This window comes from Prinia subflava, chromosome 1 (assembly GCF_021018805.1).
Source record: "Prinia subflava isolate CZ2003 ecotype Zambia chromosome 1, Cam_Psub_1.2, whole genome shotgun sequence".
Taxonomy (NCBI): Eukaryota; Metazoa; Chordata; class Aves; order Passeriformes; family Cisticolidae; genus Prinia; species Prinia subflava.
Genome location: NC_086247.1, coordinates 73118804 through 73137052, shown reverse-complemented (window position 1 = coordinate 73137052; position 18249 = coordinate 73118804). Strand labels below are relative to the sequence as shown.

The 18249-nt window shown below is 39.4% G+C and overlaps 1 protein-coding gene across 13 annotated transcripts in view; it reads left to right on the top strand.

Annotated features, from left to right (window-relative positions):
- The window catches only part of CTNND2 (catenin delta 2), a 640487-nt gene that overhangs the window by 538131 nt on the left and 84107 nt on the right, over positions 1 to 18249 (top strand). For all 13 annotated transcript variants that reach the window (XR_010080727.1, XM_063400030.1, XM_063400087.1 and 10 more), the window contains 2 exons: positions 7551 to 7668; positions 10647 to 10832. Coding sequence is in view for 12 of the 13 variants with exons in the window: in XM_063400030.1 (XP_063256100.1) it covers positions 7551 to 7668; positions 10647 to 10832 (304 nt within the window). In the remaining variant the exon portion in view is untranslated. The remainder of the gene's footprint in view (positions 1 to 7550; positions 7669 to 10646; positions 10833 to 18249) is intronic.

Genomic DNA, 18249 nt, shown 5'->3' with positions numbered 1-18249 from the left:
CTCATGCAAATCAAAGATTTTCCCACAGACCTAAACAGGACAAATAGAGGCTTAATCTTTCAGCGGAGAAGAAAAGTAGACTTAGAAATGATATATGAATAATCTGAATTGCAGTGCTTTAGAGATTGCTTGAATGGTTCATGTAGAGAAAGGCAATTAAGAACATCAGAACAGACCAGCATATAAGCATTTGAAGAAAATATCTTGATAAACAATAGGTAGAAGGAGGTTAATTGAAAATAGTTTATGTCTAATCAGTTTTGTTCTGAATATGATAACAAGCTGAACAAAGGAATGAAAATGGACTGCTTCCCAATGCTCAAGCGTCTGACACAGTAATTTTGAGTTTTCACAGTGACCAGAGTAGGTAGCCAGGAAAGAAATATGAAATGAGACCAGAAATACTTCCTCAGGGATGCTCCTGCTGGCCATGTAGGTGTGTCACTGAGTGCTGCTGCGGGGGAGCGGTACCTGCATTTGGCAGCCTCAGTGCCATCCTTCCCCACAAATTTGTCCTGGTGCTGTTTGGTCCATGCAAGGAGTAGGAGCTGCAGAGTCCTCTGGACAGTGATTCTGTAGGACAGAAGTGCCTGAGCTGATGCTGGATTTAATGCTGGATCATCAAAAGCTGATGCTGTTGTATTTACATTCTTGCAGTCTTTAACACATGTAGAGCTCCATTTAGCAGCATTACAATTGTAAATGGAGGAAAGTGTCTTGATGTTGACATATTTAAACTATTCCCATTTGACCTTCAGAGTTTGCACCACAGCAGGTCTTCCCAAGGGTAGTAAGTGACACAAGATTTCAGCTCTTACTGAATGAACAGGCAGTGTATTAAAAGTGTATAAACAGATGAGCATTAATGAGTGGAGTGATTTTTAAGAAGCCAGATACTTCATGTCAGACACCACAAATTTGATGCAGGCAGGATTTTTTTATACCGTAATTTAAAACATTCCCTCAATACAATATGTGTAATTCTGTGTTTTGTAGTTACATAGAATTGCACATCAAATAAAAACACAGCAAAAGAGGAGAGGGGTAATTAGAGATTTTTTTTTCTTTCAGATGAAGCTACAGTTGATTATACCATGAACTCTCACCAAAATTGTTTATGCTATAAAATTTGGGGTGGTTTTGGGTTTGTTTTTACAGAGATAGTTTCTCTTAAGATGTTTATTTGCAGTTCATGTGCTTTCCTATTGTGTATCTTTCAAAACTATCAAAAAAAGTGAAAAATGATGTTAGGAGTCAACTGCTTCACAGATCACACAGGGCAGTCATTAAAAGCAATGCATTTAGCCCTAGGATTGGACATGCAGAAGCACAGCAGTAAAAAGCACCTGTTGAGTGCTTGACTTGCTAAGCTAATTGCTCTGATGTTTTGAAAACAACAGGTACTGCTGAATAATCAAAGCTAAATAACATTGTCATAGCATTTAATAGAAAGTTAAATAACCAAGACTGTATCCACATTAGACTGTCAGGTGTTTGTCTTATTGCAAAGTATTATTTTAAAGTGAAAGTGATAACCTAAGAGACAAAGATGTCTTTAGGCCAAATTCCTTGTTGATATAGAATGGTCTTCTTTAACTACAGTTGAGCTACTCTAATTAATACAAGATAGTTTTCCACAAAACTTACGTTTTACCTAATCCACATGCAGGATTGCTAAATTCTGACAATTGGCTTATAGATGAAGAAGGCTGTAAGTGGTGCCAAGAATACTTAGCAAGAAGAAATCTTGCTGATTTTGGTGATACTTCACTGAACTGTCATTCAAATCATAAAAAGTTAAAGGGAGATCTGTTGCAGTGACTGAAAAATACATTTTCATTTATTTTTACTTCCAAACTATAAGCTGATTTTATAGTCACTGGAAACCTAACACTTAGAAACTCGTAATAATGAAGAATGAACTATCTTGTGATTTTCTTAGGTTTGTCTCTCTGCCTTGTTTAAATTTCTATTTTGTCTGAGAAACAGCTAGAATAGATTTGTTTTCGGCAGCAAGAGATGATTAAAAAAGTCTTAGTGTACAAATAATGATAAAAAATCAGAATTTGTCTAAAAGTTACAGTAGTAACCAGAACTACTACGGCTAACCTATTTATTCCATGTCCAAAGGCTGCACTGAGCACTTGCAGATAAGCCAGTGTGACTCAGGGTCTACTCCACTATAAAAAGCCCCTCAAACTGTATGGTTGCACAGGGTCTGCTGATGACACTGAGCACACTTGATGGATACATGCATGGTGTTGATTGCTTCATTTTGCTGTCTGTGTCACTGTATTAGACTCCTGCAGCAAAGAGCCTGGATGCTGACAGAAACAGAGAAAGCAATAGCTCTTAGGGGATTGTGTGTTACACTGCAGGCCAGCTCAGAGGATCATCACTACAACACCCTCTGATGGGACTGGGGATGCCAGCTTGCCCCTGAGACAAGGCTCAGTCCCTGAAGGAGAAATGCTCAGTCAATCAGACAGAAATAGAAATAGGCAACATATAAAAGAGCACATCTAGAGGAGGCCAGTTTCAGGGTGGGGTTTTGTTTGGTTGGGTTTTTAATTTAAAAGTATTTAGTGTGCCAGTTGTGACTCAGTTTCTCAGTATTCTGAGGGCTTTTCCCTTGCTAGGTATCCTCAGGCAAACATAATCACAGTAACAATAATGGGGTTTGGTGCAGTTCTTGATTTATGTAAACCTTTCTCCTTTGCTGTGAAAAATCTCTTTTTGGTGGCTATTACACTACATGTAGAAAGATGAAAAAGACTGAGGCTTTTAGTCCCTTTTACACAAAACTTCATAGTATAATTATATACTTGGAAGGCCCCTGAAGTTTCATACTGAAGATAACTTGTGCTTTCCACCTAATTTAGGATATTCCCCTTTCTGTGCCTGTCCTCTCTTATATCAGTCCATGGCAAAACTATAACATATACTAGATATTAAATATATTTTCTCTTTTTATCATGGGGCTTTGAGGAATACCTGTCTCAATTTCACCTTTTCTAAATGCAGATTATTTGTTTTCAACCATTATTTTGCATGACTGCAGTGAGATCTGCAGTCTGCAGACTGGTGGTTGCTACAGGAAAGGTCCTACTACCTGGCATGACCTGAGCATGCTTAGGGAGGGCTGGTGCTTTAATTCTGCCTTTGAGATGGATAAAACTGCCACTGGGAATAGTCTCAGCAGCTTGCTACATATTCCATATCCAGAAGTCATGTCTCAGCACAGTGGCTTGCCTTCTGGATGATCTTTCCATAGAAATCAATGTCCCTCCCCTGTATAAGGCAGATGATTTTAGTTATCCTACAATCATAAGGACATTGCTCTGAACCTCCCACCCTAAGGCAGAAAGAAATTGTTTGGCACCACTCATCTTCCCCTCCCTCAAAGCCTGACAATTGCATTGAATAACTAATGCAAGTGCCAGGGTTGACAGGAGTCGGGTGTGTGTTGCACAGTGCACTCCTTTATACCACACTCTTCAGGTCCCTAGAGCCTTGGATTGACATGCCCTAGGTATGGAGGATCATGCCTGCTGGGAGTTTTCAGGTGGTGATATGATAGTTGGCACATTTTCCCATGAAACTGAAGCTGGATTATTTTGGTTCTCTTCCCATTCCTAGGTAATTAGCAAAGTCAATCTGCCATTTGTTCAGAAAAGCAGTTTGAAGAGTCATGGGTCTGAGCTCATGCTCTGTGTTCCTAGTGCTCCTCTCTTGAGAAAAGGCTGTTTACATTAGTTGGGTTTTAGAGGTTCAGCCGGGACCTTCTGACTAAACTGGGAGTTATTCTTCAGCCCTGTATTCTTGGTATTCCTGCATGACTGGATTCTATTTGAGATTCATTTTACTGGTTTATGGCAGGCTGAAGGACTCCTTGCCCTGTTAGATTCAAAATGACAACCTATGGCTCACATATACCATGAGCAGAGTTTGCACAAAGAATCAATGTGTACAGGGTCGTCAAGCTGGGCTTCATTTAGAATGGAAAAGTATTTTTTCCCTGAAAACCTGTGCATCATATCTCTACATCCTTTAAGACATGCAGAAAACATGGCTTCACCTGTTCGAAAAATAACACTGGAAAATTTGTGACTTAGTGAGACATCTTACCAACAGTTGATACTACTAATGTTCCACTTTAACATCTGCACAGTGACTTGTAAATTCACAAATGACATATCATGTCTTATTCCCTGTCACACTGACAGCTACAGCATGTCCAAGTTAACAATGAGAAATAAAATTAAGATGGCAGTGTGTTTTCTTTGACAGCTCACGTAATCTGGAACTTGTTTCTCTTTTGCAGAACTACATAGCCTGAACATGGTGATCTTAGAGACCCTCTGTGAATGATCTCAGTTAACAATGATCACTTCAGCAAAGATGACATGAGACTAGCTAGATATTGGGATGTATTTCTTTTGAAATAATCAATTGATTATTTCTGCCAAAATGCTGATGCAAGGTTTGGATTTGTCTTGTTTTTCTGGCTATTTCCTACGTAAATAAGTGCACCATATCTTGGGAAGGGCTGTAGCAGCTATGAGTCAGTGCAGAAAGTAAACAGCGCCTTTTGTAAGAAAAGGAAAGGCAGTCATGGGAATTCAGAGTATCCACCTCTTGATTACAGGAGCAACTGGAGCATAGTGGGGAAGGATGACAAACAGAAGAACCCAACCTGACAGCTCCTCCATACAGAGCAAGGAAATGCATTGTCTGTGCAAGATGTGCCCCTGGTGTGTCTGTATTGCTTTGATTAAAGGCCTCGTGTTCTTTGTTTGCTGGAAATGAATGAGGCAGATAGCTCACGTCTCTGGGACTGTAAGGTTGTCTACATTGCTGTCTTGGTGAGGAGGAGTTTCTGGTGAATGTGGAGAGGAGCTGAGAGGCTGACAGCCTCTGCAGGCTCTGCATGGTCAAGGTGACGTGCAATTGGCTGTGATAGAAGGAAAAATCACCTCAATGAGAAGGAAGACTATATCTCTCTGTTTCTACAGGTGTCTGAATCAGTCTATTTTGAAAGCTTGCACTCAGTATATGTAAGTGCAGATAATGAAGCCTGGACACATTATTCTAGTACAGATTTGAAGATCTATCTCTGTTTAAAAGGATTCAGGAATATTTTGGCTTTTTTTTGTTCACAGTGGTGGAAAGAATGGTGCAAAACCATGCTGAGAACTGTTCATCAGCAGCCTCCTATTATAATTTGTGCAGTTGCTCTAGTAGGGCTGGATACAACTTTCTTTCTTCATCATAGAGTCATAGGATCATAAAATGGTTTTAGTTGGAAGGCATCTTAAAGACTATTGAATTTTAACATCCTACCATGAACAGCAAATCTTTCACTGGACCATGTTGCTCAAAGCCCCATCCAGCCCGGCCTTCAACACTAGCAGGGAATGGGACACCCACAACCTTTGGGTAACCTGCACCAGTGCCTCAATGCCCTCTCTCCATCTGTGTTTATCTGTCTTTATCTGCCTAGAGAGTAAGAGAATGGAATTTCAGATAGAAATCAAATAATCCTTCCTGTCCTCACTGTATACACCACAATGTGCTTTTCCAGTCCATGATTCTGCTTTTCCTACATGTTCTGCCCTTTTGGAATATCAGTGGAGCTCTTGCCTTTAAGAGGGAATGGTCTACTCTACTTTAGGTGGAGTCCCCAGCCCTGCAAATGAAGGGCACAGGCACTGTTTGGGGAAAAACGTGCTCTCTATTTTTACCTTCATATTTCTGCCACATAACAGTAAGTCAGAAGTTTCCATCACTTCAAAGGGAGAGAGTTTTTCTAGTTGATGTTCTCCAAACCCCACTTCATAGATTCCAGAAGAAAGTTTCCCCATGAACTGGAGGAAAACCCCTCACCTGCTGATCTCAGAGCAGCACAAAGATAGGGGAAGAGGCATGGAGTTCAGGGACTAGAGGAACCAAACAACACAAAACTTGGAATCTGTTATGAAGTGCTGGTCTCTGATATGTATGTAATGTGGCAAAAAATTAGGGGTTTCAAGGAGAAGAAATTTGTTTGCTGGAGAGATACAACAATTCATTCCAGTGCTCCAGGGCTATATGGTTTCTGTCAAATTGTCAGCTGAGGTGAAGGGAACAGTATTGAATTAATTGGGCCAGTTTGTGTGGGTGAACAGCACTAGTTAGGACTGTGTGGGGATGCAAGTATAGATGGTAAATCATATTTTAGGGGCAGAGTCAATAAGGAACCTGCATTGGAGGATCTGGGGGATTGTCCAGTTATAAGACTCTTTGTTGTTTTGGGGAAATGAAAATGCATTTTGTTTTTAGATAACAAGGAGGCAGAACAGTTGATAGAGCAGAAAAAGAATCAAAATGAAATATTGCCCTAAGTCCTCTCATCTTCCTCTATCTGAAATTCTTTCCCCCTTCCCAGGATTCCTGTGTTTTTTCCATCGTTAATGCAAACATCATTGAATATGGTATAATAAATAGAAAGTACCTTGCCTTCCTCCCAAATTCAAGAGCCAATGTCCTCCCTTCCATTTCTGCATATTAGCATTAAATACATAGGTCTGGTGTGTTTGCTTTTTATGTTCTTTCTTTGTATAAACTTGAGTAGTGGGGGGAGAAGAGCTACGATGAGCCACTTTAGCAAACGATTGTCTTCCCTTACTGAAAGAGATTGTGAAAAGTTTTATCCTATTCTTAACGTTGCTAATTCATCCATTTCCAAATCAAACCTGCTATGCAAATTTGCATGCAGTTTTTCTTTGGGACACTTGATGTTAGCAAACATAGATTCTGTTTGTATATGATCATTCATGCATATTAGTTTCTTTGTGTATCGATACTTTGAACTTTATGACACAATATGTTATGCAGTGAATTTGTTTGCTTGGATTTATATAAATGAAGACCCTCTGGCCCCATCTAAGGAATACAAGTGTTACAATAGTATTAAAATAATCCGAGGCCTGAAGTTTTGCAATGTAAAATAAACTACATAAAAAGAAGATTGAGGCCTTAATGTTCTCTCAAAATGAAAGAGAAAAGGAAACACTCATGTAAAATGAGAAGCAAGCAAAGGCAGGTGTATTATATTATGCTCTGATAATATTTTTTTCTCAGGTTAAGAGCCCTAACTACTGGGCTCTTCAGTTCCTAGAAGATATATTTGGAAAAGCCTCTAGACTTTTTAAAACCTAATTTATTTGTACATATGCACATTTTAAAAATGCTTTCAGGCAGGAGGGAAGGAAGGAAAGAAGGAAGGAAATGATCAGCCTTTCTCCAAATTGTAGTGGGTCGTGAGTCTCCCCATGCAGGTGGGCGCATGCTGCTTGGCCACTCAGCCCCATCCTGTGGAGGAGCTGATGTCTTCCATTTGTTCCCCCTGCGTTACATTTCCTGAGCTCATTCACAGCTGTCTCCATCATTCACAGCTCTGAAGTGATGAGAGGAGGAAGGAAGACGTGTGTTGTATCTGTGTGTGAGCTGTGAGCAGGGTTGAGGCGGGGCGGGAGCCGTGGAGAGTGACCCTTGCCGTTGCCTTGCAGGAATGTCAGCTCTGCTGGAGAGGAGGCCCGCAGGAGGATGAGGGAGTGTGACGGCCTGACAGATGCATTGCTGTACGTGATCCAGTCTGCTCTGGGGAGCAGTGAAATTGACAGTAAGGTTTGTCGCCTTTGTCTTTTCAGCAGCAAATCCAGGTATTCAGGGTACACGGGGACTCTAAAGAGACAATTTTTTCATCATATTCTTCTTTTAATGCATTGTGAGGAATGTCTTAGCAAAGCATAATTTAGCCCATCTTTTCCTTTTTTTTTTCTGCTGAGCTGTTTATTTTAGTGTGCTAAGCATTGTATTTGTGTCTGCCTGTGTAGTGTGCACAGGAAACCATGTAATCCTCTCAATTCAATTATTGAAGTGGAAGATATGATACTGGTTTAAGAAGAGCAAATATATCATATTCCATGTAAAGTTCTTTGGCTCTGCCAGTTTAACCTTAAAATTGATTTCCAGTACCCAGTATGAGAGCTAACAAGAGTAAGGTAGGCTCAGAAGGCAAACAAGCAAAAAAAATTTGGGCAATTAATAGGCAGTTGTGCAGTAAAACCAACATTATTTCTTCTTAGAAGAGGATCAATGAATGCTTTCAATAACAATGGTGTTAAGGTGCCTCATTATGTCAACTTTACTTCTAAAATACTAGGATATGAACAAGCTTCTCCAGAGGTGAAAGGCACTCCTTAATTAAAAACAGTCCAAGCATTTACAAATTGAAGATTTGTAATGCATTAAAGTATTCCAGAGGAGAAGAAAAAGGCCAGTTTCTTTTGCTTTCAGTATACAGTGCTAAATTAACTTCAGTTGCTGCTCTAGGGCAACCTTGGTCCATTTACAAACCCCTAGGAACTGCATGAGAGCCGCCTTTTATGCAGCAAGGTTTTAAAGCCCTCTGGGTTAGTATTTCCAAATAATGCTTCATAGAGTTTTCTGTGGACTCCCATGGGTTTATGGATTTGAGAGGAATAACCTCCAGGAGTCTCTGGTCACTACCTGAATCAAATAGGTGAAATTTGCCTGTGAATTCAGGGGACGGAGAGAAAAAGAGAGGTTTGTAGCATGATGTGCTGGGCTAATAGCATGTCTGTGGTTTTTTTAAAAAGAAACCAAAAAAGAAAAAATCAACCCTCAAAACACCAAAAAAATCCCATAATCCATTAGCTTGTAATCAATTTTCCATTAATAGAATTTTAGTAGAGGGGTGCTTGCAGGACACCCACCCACAAGGCAGGCACAACATCTGGCAGCAGGGTTTGGGGCAAGCTTGGCTATCAGCAACCCCTACTACCCCACCCAGACACTTCAGCAGAGCAGCCCCCAAACACAGGGGTGTTCTTTACTTCATTAGCTTCAGAGCAGCTTAAAAGTACCTAGAGTAGAAAAGTAGTGAACTTGTACTTAGCCCACTTCTGATGGAACTGAAAGCAGAATAAGGAATGCAAGGATTCTTGAAAGTCAAGGAGGAGTGAAGTCTGTCCAGCTGTGTGGTTAGAACCAGCTTTCTTGGCTTGTAGGAGTTCACCTTAATAGAGGAGGTGTTGGTTGCTTTTGAGCCTTGGAAGTTCGCTTATAAGATTCTAGTTTAAGGTGACATTGCCCTTGTGATGGACTCAGCTTACGTTTTTCACAGAATGAGAATTTTAAATGCAAAAACTGTCATTTGTGAAAAGGAAAAGTTAATATTTTAATCAACAAATGCAAAACTTTGGCATACAGTATCAAAAGTGGATAAGATTTGTGTTAAAAAAATCAGAGAAGCAGCAAACTTTAAAAAATTATTATGGTCACTGTGATGTTTGCAAAGCTTTCAGCTATGGAAGGTGCACTAAGAACACTTTCTAGACACAGACACACCCCCGCATACATATTTCTACATGGGTTTATATATTTGGCAGAAATTTCTAGTACAAGTGTATTGCAAAATTGTAACATTTCATCTATGTTAAAAAATAGATATATAAATATTCCTGTATAGATGAATCTGAATTTTATATCACGTCTGGAACTTGGTGTCATCACAAAAAACGTGTGCTGAATGCATACCTGGCAGGAGCTCATGTGCACAGGAAAGTGAACAAAGCCCCATCTGTTTGCCTGGCTGGTGAATGTGGCAGAGCTGAAAGCTTCACAGTCCTTCCATTCTGGGTTAATGGAGCAAAAGAGCTGGGATATAGTGGCTATTTCTTTTTATCTCCATAGAGCATTAGGAACAGTCAAAATAAATATAAATAGAGAACGGCTTTTTTTATGCATGCTTTCTTTGTGTGCAGAAAATTAAGCTCATATCCTTCTTATTGGGGATAATCAAACCAAATTGAACCAACTGAAGGAGTAGGTTTCACGTCTAAACTGAACTTCTTTTAGACTTGGAGAAATTAGGTTGAATTACAAGTGAATTTTCCTCCACTGGGTCTCATCCATTTATGGATTCCTGCTTGCATCTTCTACAGAAGGCACAACCTCTTAGGGGGATAAATGGATGAAAGGGAAAGGCTGCACACAAGGTATGTGTCTGCAGCCTGGCTAGAAGCAGTAAAAGCAGCAAGACAGATTTCTAGTCCTACTTCTGGGACTGGAGAAACATCATCTGTTCATGCTACAAGTACTTGTGAAATGGAACTCGGATCCCAATTTTATGGCAATTTACGTAGAATTTTTGCCAGAAAAAGGGGTTATTTCTGGTTTTAAAAGGACAAAACCCAGAATCTATTGCCATTTTCTGTTTGTAGCATTTTCTGTTCATTGAGGTGGGAGTTTTCTGACATTTGGAGTGTTCAGTGGTTCTCTTGATCACTTTTTACCTCGACGGCTGTTTCACATGGGGCTCCAGTGTGAAATTCAGAACAACAAAAAAACTCCCAGAAAAGTATTGTCCAGACTAATGATTTGTTACCATAAAAATTTCTGAATCTCTTAACCTGTGATTACCTGGGGAGCACTCAGAAATGTGCGCATAAGAATTGTGCTGGGAAAGTGCACCTGCAGAGATAGATGGAATTCCTTCTGTTTCATATTCAGAGTGAGCAAGGGGAGGATTTTAATCTTTTTCTGGTTTTCTGTATTTTTCTTTTTGTCATACTTTTCAGACCGTTGAAAACTGTGTGTGCATTTTGAGGAACCTCTCATACAGGCTAGCTGCAGAAACATCTCAGGGACAGCAGATGGGAACAGATGAACTTGATGGATTACTCTGTGGTGATGCCAATGGAAAAGATGCAGAGAGTTCAGGGTGCTGGGGGAAGAAGAAGAAGAAAAAGAAATCACAAGATCAGGTAATGGAAGTTATTTGCAGCTGTGTTGTGAGTAGCTGAAGTACTCATCATTTAAAATATAAATAATTAATGCTCTGTATTAGAAATTAAATTCATGATGCATAATATACAAAACTGTTGCCCTTGTTAATTAGCTGAGAGCTTAAAGCAGAATATGGCTGTGGAGTAATGAAATATATTTGCTTGAGAAATTGTACATTATGTGATGCACCTGGAAACTGTAGTCATGGGTACACTGAGAATGCCATAAATACCATAAAATGCTCTTTGAAAGGAAGCCATTTCTGATGAAAAGTGTAATCTGCATATACTTTACACTGTACTTCCACAGAGCCACGTGTGTGTAGAAAGGCTTTGATGCAAACAAACATCAGGCTTATATATATATATATATATATATATATATACACACACACTCGCTTCTAAGTTAGTCTTGTACCATGTCTCTACATGTTGAAAGAAAACTGTACAGGACTGAATCAAGTAATGGGAGTGAATGTTTTAAAAGAAATTGTGTTTTGATATACTTAATGTTGTTACCAAAGAAAAACTGAAAAGCAAAGTCTTGATTGCTTCCTCAAGTTATTTGACAGGTGATAATTTTGGGTGGGTTCATTTTTAAAGTGTATTTATCTCCTTTTTTATCCCATTAAAAACTTATAATTTGGAGAATACTGATAATTATATTACAGAGAAAGACACTGTTGTATCAGTACATGCAGCAAATAGCAATAAGAATGGCTACTGATTTATGGGCTTTTTCAGACAGCCTGTGCTGGCAGCAGTAAGTTTTGCACCTATTCCTACACTTACTCACTTTTTTGCATTGTAGTTTATTTCTGTTTCAGATTTCTCAAAGAAAATATTTATTTGATTCTGCACTTAAGTGCACGGGATATTTGAATAAATGTGTAAACCAGTACTGAAAATATTCCTGAGTTCCTAAAGCCAAATTGTGTTAACGTGGACAAGTTATAGCAACATTACTAAGCTAAAACTTGGATACTGAAAAATGCAGCATTTATGACTAGTAAGACTTTAATTTTACCTACTCTTGTGGTTAAACACCCCATCAACAGATAACTTGAATTTATTATGCCCTTTTGTTGGGATTCCTGTACTAGGCTACAGTGAGATTAGAAGTGTCAAAGCAAACTAATTTTACCCCCTGAAGCAGTCATCCCTGTTACTGAATTAACAGTTCTCACACACTGTGCTTGCAGTTATTCAGAGTGCAGGAGCAGAAGACAGCGTGTCTGGCTAGGAATGCGTCACGCTGCAGCTTGGCTTGCTCTTTGATGCTCTGTTTACTAACACATGCACACACACTCACTATCTAAAGTCTTTTTTAAGTCTTCCTCTTCTATTTCTTCTGTGACTTCTGGATCTCAGATTCCTCCTTTTAACTCTGTACTCTTGACTCTTTCAGTTTTCCCACAGGGCCTCTCTATGCTGTAATGGTTCTCTTAAAAACATTTTCTTGTTCCTCCAGGCCAAAGACCTGAGCTCTTTTGGCAGATTACCTTTACAATGTACATGCTTTTGCCTGCTCTAGATATTTTTGTCTGTTTCTATGAGTGCTCATTATCAGCATGTTGCATGGTAAAGATCTCCTCAGAGCTGTAAGTGTTGGCCTCATGGAAGAGTTTTATATATTTTTTGAAATCCAAAGAATAATAAAACTACACACATATTTTTGGGTTTATGATCAGTAGACTTTTCTGTGGCAAGGACATAAATTTACTGTTTCCAGAACTGATTCTGTTGTGCATAGGACTGCTTTGTATTACAAGTAATAGTAACATTTTTCTAATGGTGTTTTCTTTAATCTAATTTCCTTTAAATCCAGACATCCTACTTCATCTTGCTATATTCAGGTTCTTACATGTGGATATTATTCAGTTCAGGAATTTTAAGGGGGCCTTGTGATCCTTCTGCAGTTTATTTTCACCCCATAATCCTCAACTGTTGTTGAACATTCCAGATGATTTGAAGTATATTATCAAATTAATATATTACCAAGTTTACAAGAGTAAACTAAAACAATAGCAACAAGATCACTGTACCAGAAACAGCTCTCCCAACTTACCCTCAAAAATGGAAAAGCAGTATTTTTCATGTAACCACATTTATATTAACATAAAATAATTCAAACTGTGTTAAGGGTAAATGTAAGTTTTTTGTCCATCTTTTTTGCAGAAATGAGTACAGAAGTATGTTCAGAGGCACTTGTCCAATTGTGTAAAAAGATCTGTTCTTTCTGCTTCTTTGTCTTTGTGGTTCCTTTAAGACTTGAGATTTTTATCTTTTCAGGCAAAGCACAGGGCACAGGCACATTCCAGTCAGTTGTGACACCTCAGTACAGGGAAGCAGTACCCAGTCTGTGGTTCTTACACTTTACATCCCCAGAAGATATGTGTTGAGGCTGGAGGGATTTTTCCCTTTTTTGGCAGTGCACGGGGGTTTTGAATCACAAAATCGCTGTTTCGGTCTTTCTCAGAAGTTAAGATGTACAAAACAGCGTGGAGAAAAAATGTTCAGATTTTAGTGAATATAATTTTGGAATTTTCCTATTACACTATCACTAACTTAGTTTCTTCATTATTATGTGTATTTTCTTGAACTCCATTTGTGCAGTAATGAGGTAGTCTTTTATTTTTGGATAAAAGTGTTAGTAAAAAAATAATAGCAAAACTATTGCCGTTGCAGAAGGAAAAACAGATGTATCATTTTAGACAAAGGATGTGGATGAAGATGCAGTTTTACATACTTTAAAAAAATCCCTCACAGAGCAGGGAAGTTAGTTTCTTAAGCAATAAAACACGAGAAACTTTTTATTAAAGTCAGTTTCTCATGGGTTTTCTCTATAATGAAAGTACAAGTTAATTTCTTTGGTTTATGATTTAGGGAGCAAGTATCCCAATTTTTCTAAGTCGTGTTTCAGTTGTAGTCACATGTAAGTTACTTGAAGGAAAGAAGAATTGAGTCATAGTATAAAATGTGCCTTCTTTCAAAGACCTTTCAAGAACAAACTGGAATTTGTTTTTTATTAATGACATCAATTGTCTGTCAGTTGTCTATAATGGCAATTTCTGTACATCTTGGAATCAAGTAAGAGATGTGTCTTTGTTCAGATCATAGGTCTGATGACCTTTCAAATTACTTAGAGAGTTCCCTTAGGATCACAAGAAACAAGTATTCTCCACATTTCAGAATAAAGGTGGGTGGTGTTGAAAGAGCCCACAATCATTTCACCAGAGCTGAGAGAGGTTCCTGGGGCATCTGCTGTGTCACACAAATTCAGTGTTAGAAGAGGCTGAAACCTTCTGAAGGTTTGTGATAAAATCTAGTTATAGCACTGGTTTTATTTATGGAACCACAGACAACCTAACTTCTGTTAAGGCCTCAGAAAAAATAAGTGAAACTCACCTGACTTCTGTCTCAAACCTCTAGGATTGTAATTCTATGCTGTTTGTTAGTTTTTCTCTGCTGCTTACCTGTGATCAGCTGGAGATGAACCCTCACCCCAATAAGCTCCCCAGCCACAGACGCCTCCATCTCCAACTAGGACCTCGTAACCATCAACCTCTCTGCCTTGTATTTTGTCACTCTTCAAATGGAAACTGCTGAAAATGTCCTTCCTGCTGCTGGCATGCTCACTGCTGCCAGCAGGTTTATCCTTTGAGCTGTATGAAAAATGAGGATTATAACAAAAAGCAGCTAGGGCAAATCAGGTGTATGGTCCAACTTCAGTAAAAAAAAAAAACACCAGGGAGTTGTCATTAATCCTAATTTTATTTCTTGTTATGCAGCCCTTTATGTATATATATGGCACAGTTTCATTTCTTTTCCTTTCTTCTCTAAGTAAAACATGTTGACTTCTTGGCTTCCTGCTCATCTCAAGTTCCCCATCTGTGATCATTCTTGTCAAACCAGAATCCAGCCCAAAGTCTGTTTTTTGATTGGAAGTGACACTTCTGAAATGAGCCTGACCTTCTTTTTCACCTTCTGTTGGGAGCCTTAAAGTGTAACAGCAACATTTCAAGTTATATATCATTAAGAATTGACTGGCACACCTCTTTAGCATGCTTGCTAAATGGCCTATAAATTCTTCTATCTAAGTGAAATAGCAGGTTTAAGGCAATAATATTTCAAAAAGCAGAAAAAATAAACCTGCCAGATACATTTTTCTTGTGGTGACACCACTATTTTGCCAAGTGTGCCTCATACTCTGCCAAGCCGTACCAAGCTAATAGGCACAGAAACAGAGAAATGGTGGCAGCCCCTGGGTTTAACCAATTATTTGAACTGTGATTAGGGGTGAAAGGCTGTGTTGCCAATACACAAGCCCTTGCTCAGAAAGAATGTTATTTCCACTTGTTGCTTTCTCACCTTGCACTAGATAGTTATGTCCGATGTTGAGTAGCAAAAATCAACTATCTTGAGAATTCCTTACAGAGCTTTTTGAAAACCATTTCTCCTTTCTTGCTTGCCTACATACCATCTTGCCAGATACTCTGTGAGCCTCTCAGTGTCATGTATGGCCAATTTGTTTTCAAAGTCAAAACTGCAGTGTTCTTAAATGTAATTTGTATTTTCCAGTTTGTGGAATATACTGCAAAGCCAGTTAGCTTCACCTTTCTGTGGAGAGGAGAAGGGCATGCAGTGACATGCCAAGGACTGTTTCCCAGCTGTAACTCCATCCCCCTTCATTTGGGAAGGCTCTGTTTTTCAGGAAAGAGAAAAGGCACTAACTGAATTAATATTTTTTTCTTAGCTGAGCATAATATTAAAACGTTGAATAAAGGCATTGACAATTATTTAAAGAGTGTAGTGTATAATGTAAAGTACAATTTAGACTTATTAATATCTGAGACTGATTATAATTATTCAATACATTGAATTGTTTTGAAAGCATTTCAAACACTTTTCTTATAATTTGTAAATGTTGTTGCATCAAACTGGGAACCATTATTTATGCAATGAGCTCTGCTCTCTCCCACCGTTCTCCTGTAGTCTCTGTGTCAGTGAACACCTGCATTTATATTCATCACCTTTATTTAGGCCTGGATGTCTAAACTGAACTTTGACTTATGTAAACAGTGGTATTCCTGCCTGCTTAGTGTCAGCTGCATGGATTCTGAAATCAAGCTCTGTGACTTGGGTGTATTTTTGTTGCTGAATTTCTGACTTCTGCTCTTGACAGCACTGGCCAATTGGCTTCTTGGACAAAGGTGTCCCAAAGAGGTTATTGAACTGACGTGTCTAGGGAGAGGTGGCAGAGACTGTCACAGCCACTAAGACATGCAGGATGAGATACCAGTGTCTTCTTAGGGAGCCTGTTAATTTAAAACTCTTTGGCATTTCAGAAATGGTTGTAGCAAGCACTGTGTAATTGCTCATATGAGTTTTGTCACTGCTGCTTCAAGGAGTGTAGCTGCAGTGTCATCAGACTATCCCAAATGTCTAGGATCATTGAAGAGAGGTCTAGGTGGTTTTAGATATTTCTGGGGTTTGTTTTAATTTTTTCCTAGATTTTTTTAGTAGTGGTATTTGTACAGAGTGGGGAAAAGGAAGTATTCATATGAAATAAATAAAAATAAAACACTGTCATTTTGTTATCACAGGAAAACTTATTGTCATGTGATACCTATTTAAAAGCAAACCCCACCAAATTAAGGTTGTCATTAGTACAAACCCCAAAATTTGCAGAGTGTACTTCTCTTGCTGAGTTGAAGCCCTTCCCAGGTATTTAGTACAATTGCACTATAAATATGGATTTACTTTCATTAAATTGAGAAGGCTGGTGGTAGGTAATCTGTTGTGCGGCACAGGAAAGCATCTCGATGAGTGATCTTTTTCTCCTCTCAAAGTTCCTTACAATTATGAAGATTTGGAAAGTTTATTAGAGTACTCTTACTATCAAAAGCCTGTTGTTCTTAAAAGGTCTTGGGATTTGGATTTTTCTTGACTCTCCTCCTTTTTTTGCACCAGTCTCGGGAAATGAGAGATTTGTATCTCACCCACGTAACAAGCAGTTTGTCAGCTTCAACCACAAAATATGTAGGTAATTTCAGCTGAAGGAGGGAAGCCTGGAAGGAATATTTGTTTATGACTTTTTTTTTCTCCTTAGTATAAGCTAGGAAGAGTAATTGCATGTTGTCCTCTTTTTCAGAGGCTCCTACTGCAGCCTCAGTCTATTTCAAATAGACCTTCCTGATCATTCCTGATGGGCTGCAACAGTGCAGTAACTCTGCCAGTAATTTACTGGGCAGAGATGTTCACTGGATGAGGATGCTGCCTTGGCACTTTAATATTCAGCAATGCAAACTGCAGAGCAACTTCTGCCATGCCTCAACCACTGTTTTACATATGGACTCTAACACCACTTGGGGCACTTGGGGAGCAATTTTTTTTTTTTTTTTTTTTTTCGCAGACGATTGATGTTGACGAAATTCAAAATAAACGAATGAAGATCAGGCGAATCTCTGTCGCCATGGCTTGTTTGCTTACCTGTGTCAGTTCTGCATGCCCTGCAGCAGCTGGGCTGTACAGCTTCAGGCCCTGGTCCCAGCTACACAAAGACCCCAGGAGCCACTGAGCCTTGGAGGGAAGAGGCTGCCGCAGGCACAGCAGGTGTCATGGTTAACCCAGTCACAGCCAAACCCACACAGCTGCACTCTCAGTGGGGCAGGGCGAAGAAGAGGGAGGGTGGGGAAACGTGTGGGTTGAAGTAAAAGCAGTTTAATGGGGAAAGCAAAAGCCCCACATGCAAGCAAAGCAAAGGAAGGAATTCATTCAGCACTTCCCATGGGCAAAGCGTGAACGCTTCCCGTCTTCAGCCATCCCCAGGAAAGCAGGGCTCCGTCATGTGTAACAGTGATTCGGGTAGATAAACCCCATCTGCCCAAATGTCTTCCCTTCCTTCTTCCCCATGGCTTTCTATTTTGAGCACTTCGTGGGATATGGAATGTCCCCTTGGCCAGCTGGATTCACCTGTCCTGACTGTCTTCCCTCCCAGCTCTGCATCCCCGTTCTCCTCGCTGATGGGCTGGGATGAGGAGCAGAAAAGGCAAGTGTCAGTGTTACTCAGCAGTGGCTAAAACATCTCTGGGTATCAACACTGTTTCCAGCACAAATCCAAAACATGGCCTCATGCAGTGCAGGACGCTTTCCAGGGTCACTGAATTTCCTGTGCTTTCACTGCACATGCATGTGTGGTGCCGAAGATTTTCATCGTTATTACATGGACTCTGAGCATCTGGGGAAAAAAGGTCTTCCCTCACAGTTGGTGATAAATTAATGCAATCATGCTGAAAGTGAGTTGCAAGAAAGGAAGGGAAATGCAGTAATTTGTCTCCTTTTTTTTTTTTTTTTAATGTGTTCTCATTACTGGGCAGAATGGCAAAACAACATT